Source organism: Hyperolius riggenbachi, chromosome 1 (genome assembly GCF_040937935.1).
Source record: "Hyperolius riggenbachi isolate aHypRig1 chromosome 1, aHypRig1.pri, whole genome shotgun sequence".
NCBI classification, from domain to species: Eukaryota; Metazoa; Chordata; class Amphibia; order Anura; family Hyperoliidae; genus Hyperolius; species Hyperolius riggenbachi.
The window spans coordinates 384,844,895-384,851,731 of record NC_090646.1 but is presented as its reverse complement, the minus strand read 5'-3'; the positions used below and the strand labels follow the sequence as shown (position 1 = coordinate 384,851,731).

At 45.7% G+C, this 6,837-nt stretch overlaps 1 protein-coding gene across 2 annotated transcripts; it reads left to right on the top strand.

Annotated features, from left to right (window-relative positions):
* Positions 1 to 205: 205 nt before the first annotated feature.
* Positions 206 to 6,428, top strand: LOC137551931 (uncharacterized). Of its 2 annotated transcripts, none has more exons than XM_068271369.1 (7): positions 206 to 431; positions 529 to 618; positions 724 to 807; positions 1,234 to 1,317; positions 1,429 to 1,509; positions 5,615 to 5,680; positions 5,875 to 6,428. In XM_068271369.1, the coding sequence occupies exons 5-7, from the start codon at positions 1,482 to 1,484 to the stop codon at positions 6,411 to 6,413; spliced, it is 633 nt and encodes a 210-aa protein (XP_068127470.1). In that variant the 5' UTR covers positions 206 to 431; positions 529 to 618; positions 724 to 807; positions 1,234 to 1,317; positions 1,429 to 1,481; the 3' UTR covers positions 6,414 to 6,428. The 2 variants fall into 2 exon arrangements, with proteins under 2 accessions (XP_068127470.1, XP_068127469.1); XM_068271368.1 differs by having other exon boundaries at positions 5,761 to 6,428.
* The last annotated feature ends 409 nt before the right edge of the window (positions 6,429 to 6,837 follow it).

The window sequence follows — 6,837 nt, the reverse complement described above, 5'->3', positions numbered from 1 at the left end:
TAGTACATTTTTATTTTTCTTATGCTGAACAGTTAGGCTGCAGTAGTGTGTGAATCGCACACTGCTAATCCATAATCAGTATGTGTCCTGGATTGTCAGTCACAACATGTGTTTGAAAGTTTCATCCAATAACCACTATGAAACATGCAGGAGACACGATTAGCAGGCTAGTGAAGCAAATGTATTTGTTTGCATCTGTGAAAAAACGTTAATGCAATTGTTTTTGAGAAAATTTTATTTTTGAGTTGTCATTTGTTTAATTGTTGTATCCCTTTATTATTGTAGTCTTGGTACAGGTGGTGGCCCAGCACGCTCTGTTGAATTTACGGATTATGAGCGAGTAGTGGAGCCTTTGTTGCCGACTGAGGCCCTGCATGGCATCAGGGGGGGCTATGATGCACAGTTGCCAAGCTCCGAAAGTTCCGAAGATGGTAATTGATTATTATGTTGTCTGTTTCCGGGAGTAGTTTAGTGCACAGGAAGTGTACTATTGTTACATTGATAATGTTCTAACTGACACTCTTGTAGGTAATGTTGTGTCTGTGGTTTCTGGGGATGCTGAAGTCAGTGACATCGGCCATGCGATATTAGAGGAAACTGATGCAGGTGACACTACTGGTGAGTTTGATGTGTTGTTGAACGAGATGGAAATGGAAAGGTCTTAAGGCAGATGTGCTGCATACATTTTTGGTCACCCTTTTTAACTATGACACTTTTGTCTAGGTGATGTTGCGGATGTGGGAACTGATGCTGCAGTGACTGACATCTCACTATCTGGGGCCCAATCTGATGCAGACTACACTACTGGTGAGTTTGATGTGTTGTTGAACGAGATGGAAATGGAAAGGTCTTAAGGCAGATATGCTGCATACATTTTTGGTCACCCTTTTTAAAGGGGAACTGAAGTAAGAGGTATATGGAGGCTGTCATGTTTATTTCCTTTTAATCAATACCAGTTGCATGGCAGCCCTGCTGGTCTATTTCTCTGCAGTAGTATCTGAATAACACCAGAAACAAGCATGCAGCTAGTCTTGTCAGATCTGACTTTAAAGTCTGAACCACTGAAACACCTGATCTGCTGTATGCATGGTTCAGGAGCTATGGCTAATAGTATTAGAGGCAGAGGATCAGCAGGGCTGCCAGGCAACTGGTATTGCTTAAAAGGAAAAAACCTTAACAGCCTCCATATACCTCTCTCTTCAGTTCCCCTTTAACTATGACACTTTTGTCTAGGTGATGTTGCGGATGTGGGAACTGATGCTGCAGTGACTGACATCTCACTATCTGGGGCCCAATCTGATGCAGCCTACACTACTGGTGAGTTTGATGTGCTATTGAAAATATGTAAGGCTACTTGCTTGTAGACTGGGATATGCTGGACACCTTTGTTGATATTTTTTTTTGGTTTTCAATGACAATTGTCTGTAGGTGATGTGTCTGCTGTTGATGCTGTAGTGGGTGAGGAAATAGGAGGGCTTCCGATGGCAACACATGTTTTGGAAACTACTGGTGAGTTTTATTTGTCCCAGGAAATCATGTAAAGAAAGGGACATTAAGAGTAATATTGTGGATAGCATATTTTGTTTTTTGAAACACTAAACAGTTTGAATAGGTGGGCTGGCGAGATTTGTGTGGATAATGTGGTTGCAGTCAATTGCATGCACTTAATATACACATAAACGTGCAAGATGTGACTAATGAATGTCATGTTATGGCTGCTTATCGAGGGGGTGATGTTGAAGGGCCATCAAAACTGTTTGTTTTTTGGATTGTTGAACTTTCCCATGGCTGAGTAGCATCATATGTCTTGTCAACAGACTACAAAACAAACATATAATGCGTTTTTGCTTTTGGCCCACCAACCTAGAATCTACATCCAGCACGTGTTGATACTGTTCTGAGTGGATATGGAATCAACGTTGGCGCCACTGAACTGTCCCCACATCATTGTGTGCACCGGAGAGGGGAGATTACGCTATCATGACACCTACCATCTCCCCTCAGTGATTAACACACATCGCGTATGGGTGATGAGCAATACAATCGACATCAGATTGTAGTGTGATGCCAGTGACAGGTGTGCACATAGGGGGTAAAAGCAGAGGATCCACGCACATCCCTGCTGGCCCAGCGCAGACTGGTGGTTTCCACCGGTCCGGCCACCCTCCCCCCCCTCTGTCTGACATCATGGCTGGTTCTGGCCTTGATGACGTCATTAGGGGCAAACCCAAGCGGATTGGCCTTTGAAGGCTAGATGCTGGTTGGAGAAGAGGTGGCTACTGTGGTTCATCGCTGGAGGCTGGAAGGTGAGTGATGGCCAGGCCAGGGCCGACCCATAGGCTGGAGAGGCTCCCTACAGCCTCAGGGCGCAGTGTAGGAGGGGTCGCTGAATTAATTAATCTGTCATTCCAAATTGTGTTTGAAGCAGAAATAAATAATAAAAGGGGATACATACCAGTGACTGCAAGCCAGATAATGAGATATTAAGGTGTTGGGGAGGTTGTGGGCCCTGTGGCGTCTCTTAGTCTAATAGCAATCAGTGGGTGATGTGTGGGGTGGCAGGGATGGAGGGCTGCACTTTGGTGTCTCAGGCTTGGGTGCTGGAGGACCTTGTCCTGCCTCTGGTGATGGGTGTTTCCGTAAAGAGGGGACATTGGTCTAAAGGGGTGGGACACATAGGGCAGCACAGCACAGAGGGGATCCAGCTGCCTGCCCCCCCCCCAAATGGGCCCCCCCCCCGCACTTGAAAAATGGCTGGGCCCAAAGGAAGGGGGTGGGGGAGTATGTGGCTGGTGAGGAATTAACTCAAAAACCAATAGGTTGTGCCCTTAGCTGTGCAAACCCACAACATTGCAATGACCAAAGGATCAAGGATGTTGTGGCTTCACACAGCCAAGGGCACAACCCAATGTTATTTTTGTTATAATCTGTGTCCCATGGCGCTCTTAGGGCCCTTTTCCACTAGCAGTGACTAGCGTTCACGCTGAACGGGAGCGATTGCTGAGTGGCTAAAGTGCAGGCTACTTCCGGCAATTGCCTTCACAATGTAGCTATGCTGTACTGCATACCCAAATAGGTTGAAATTGTGCTCCGCCGCCAAATTGGTTTTGAGGGACAAAAAACATCCGGGAGTGGCAAGAACCAACCGCAATTCCAATGTTTATCAAAGCATAGCGATTGGAAAATGGCTAGTGGTTTGCGATTCTTCTATTCATGTAGCGCAAAGGCACTAGTCGAAAAGGGCCCTTTGTGCAGGGCACAAAGTTACATCCAACAATGGTACTATATGTTCCATTGGGGGAGCTGTGGGGCCTCTTTGGATGGACATTGTTGTCAATCGCCTTTTGGCGTGTGGTTATCTGTACTGCGCAGCCCACTTGCGTGTTCGCAGTGGAGCTGACGGATGGAGATGTTTTTTGGCCCTTTTTGCATGCAGATAATTGGTACTGTGGGTGCACTTGAGCATGCTTGATACATATTGAAATTGGTGGTGGTGTGGGAGGATAGTGTCAGCTGCCGTGGGATGGAGGGGAGGGGGGGGGGGCTCAATAGGCTGTGGATGTTTCCTACAGGTGACGTAAGTACACCCCATGGTAAGTTTCGGAATACAGCTGTAATGTAACCACCATGTACCCTATCATTTTGTTTGATGGTGTTTGGTTAAGGTGGCCATACCCTATTTTGTACCTCATTTTTGACAAACAGATAATCCCTCTCTGAGACATTTGGATCTGAGAGGGATCGTATGGCTGCCTTTACAGCAAAAACTTTCACCGGATTTCTGCCTGAAACCGTTCCCAATCTGTGCTGCTGCTGTGGCTGCCGGGCCCGCATGTATTACCTGCTCCAGTTGGCGCCACTTCCCAGTCTCTGCTGTGTTTTCCGTGTCCCCTCTGGTCTCCGGCATGCTTCTCTGCTTCTTGCCCGGCAGGAAGTGTAAACCTTACATGGCCCTCTACTGATTACAGTTGCTCTCGGCCAGGAAGAAGTGCAGCATGCTGGAGACGAGATCCCAGAGGGAGCAGCGTTGACCGGGGGCAGTGGGGCTGGTGGAGCAGGTAATGTATTTTGCCTCAATTGCGTCAGGCAGTGTAATGCCGCTAGTGGTCTATCCCTTCCTGTGGGTGATTGATGTAATTTTGCCACACGCCGCCATCCACCTGAACTATCTATTTTGGGTCAAAATCAATGTACATTTTTCGTGTAGCCTGAAGGATGTGACAACAGATTAGATGAGTGATCGATTCTGCAGTTGATCTGCAGGCAAAAGGGCTAGTGTATGGGCAGCTGAACAAAATATATCATGTTACCCCTCCTAAATTTTTTAAAGTGATTGTATTTGTTTAGGTTGTGATTGTTGTTTAACCCTTTCTGGACCAGCACCCTCTGCCCCGGTAAGGACCATAGGGTGGTGGTCCACCAAGCTTCTGCTTCCCGATAAATAGCCAAAAGTTAACATTGCTCCCGCCGGACACGCCACTCTGTCCCCGCTGCAGGCAGCTCTCTCTGCCGTCGCTATGATGGCAGAGCGCTGTGCGCCGGGTGGGAGGCCCTTTCATTGGCTCATGACCCTGTCATTCCATGTAAGGCAATGGGAACGGCTTATAGTAATGACAGGGCAAGGAGCCAATGAAAAGGGCTCCTGCCCAGCTCAGTGGTCTGCTGTCATATAGGCGGCAGGCCATCACATTGTGGCGGGGGCACAGCGGCCCAAGCAACGTGGACGGGCGAGGGCGTGCGGTGAATGGTACGTAGTTTATGTTCGGTCACGAACACCCCATTCCCTGGCCGCCGTAGATTGAAACTTGCTTGGTCCCCAGGTAGTTAAGAGGCCTACGCCATCATTTAGTAGTGTGAGATAGCAAGCTAATACACACATCTGTAACGTCCATCCTAATCAATATGTCATGTAGTGAGTTTGTTAAAAAGACACTTTAAACATGTCAGATGTAATAGTTTCTGAATGGTACAAATAATTGTATTGTGTACATGCTGCTTACATACAGCCCCATGTACATGTCAATATTAATGGATGTTGAAATTGTTCATTACACTATGTTGAATGTTATTAAAGGGACTCCGAGCAGTGTATAAACAATTGAAACATGCATACCATTTATAACCTCTTTTGCCTCTTTACAACCATGTCTAAAACGCTGCACTACACCTTTTGTACTTTATGATGTTTTCATCAATGATAGCGTTTGTGGTGAGTTTCCAAGCAAACCTTGTGAAAGTTACAAGGGCTAGGGTGGCGCTTTACATAGGTTTGTGAAGCCTATAAAGAGCTTAGAAATAGTATGCATTTGTCCATTGTATGCATTTGTTACGACTTTGTGCGCTGCTGAGTCCCTTGAAATACAACAACATGTCCTATACGTAGTTTGTTGTAGATTGATGACAAATGTGGCATGGAATAAAATTGATTCATGATGGTACATGTTTGACTACATTGAAGGCTTGATAGATGTGAGCACAATTAGTTAATGCATTTGGATACTATTGATAGCTCTTCATAAAAGTCTCACACTGTGCAGAAATGTTTTGAATTACAACCGAGGCCAGACGTGTATTTTTTCTAATTTTTTTTTTTGCTTTTCCTTTCTATTAATAGGTGACATTCAGTCGGAAGATGTGGTGCTGCTGCTGGAGCCGATACCTCTGGAAGAAAGCTTTGTTGGTGAGTGTATAAATGAGTAGGGTGCAGCTTGTTGTGCCCTGCAAAGATGTAGCTAAAATCTTTTTATATTGCCTTCCTAGCTGAAGATACACCACTTAAACTAGATTATGATCTAGATCAGGACATTGAAGGGCATGATTTTCACCTGCACCTCTCTTCCGACTCCAATGACACCATTAAAATTCCCTCACCAGGTTCGGAGCAAGAAATTGCTGCTGCCGACTCACCACAGTCACGTGAAAGTGCTGCTGCAACAACAGGGTCACTGGAAAGTGCACATGGATCGCCAGCTTCACGGGCAGAAAGTACAGGAGCAACAACACCACCACACGGAGGTTCCCGGCCATATTCACGGGCCAGTTATAATGCTGACCAGTGGCACTCGAGACAATTTCTGCAGGCCCAAAATGAATATCGAGGCCTCATGGAGAACCAGCTGAGGCTAATTCATAATGATTTGGGCAACATCAATGCCACTAGTCAGGAGCTGGGGGTCACGTTACAGCAGGTGGCCACTGTGGGTGCGGCCCAAAAACAGTTATTGGCCCAACTGGTTGACAGGCAAGACCGCCAAAATGTTGTTTTAGGCAGAATGGCACGAGTAGGCGAAAACCTTAATATAATTTTAGGGCGTTTGGCTGATGGCGTAGACCGCCACAATGTTACACATGCCAGAATGGCAGATGCGATAGAAAATAACAATGAATTGCTGCGGCAAATATTAAATAAATGAACTTTGTTGCTAACATTACAGTTTCGACTTAGTATTTAATGGACCTTGTTATGAATGGTAATGAGACGTTAGAACATCTTAATGTGCTTTGTTTGAGCTAAGCTTAAGGCCCCGACACACACTACGGAATGATGGCTCTGTTGGTGGCTGGGGTTTTAGGCAACACTAGTGCGTGTGTAGGCACCTTTCCATACCTAATTTGTTGACCAAACATTTCTGACATTGGCCTCAATTTACTAAGCTTAACTCCTGTCTTTACTAACTCTTCTGAGCTGATTTACAGTTTACACAATTATATGACCATGCTGATAACTGTAAAACACCTCTGAAGAGTTATTAAAGACAGGAGTTAAGCTTAGTGAATGGAGGCCATTGTGATGTATGCACAACAAGCAAATGATTCACATTCAGTAACCCAAACATT

What these genes read in the sequence shown, in the direction of transcription:
- LOC137551931 (XM_068271368.1), top strand. Translation starts at nt 1,482, where the DNA reads ATGGCAACACATGTTTTGGAAACTACTG. An exon ending in ACATGTTTTGGAAACTACTG is followed by an intron (nt 1,510 to 5,614) that starts GTGAGTTTTATT and finishes TTCTATTAATAG; the next exon opens with GTGACATTCAGTCGGAAGAT. An exon ending in TCTGGAAGAAAGCTTTGTTG is followed by an intron (nt 5,681 to 5,760) that starts GTGAGTGTATAA and finishes TTGCCTTCCTAG; the next exon opens with CTGAAGATACACCACTTAAA.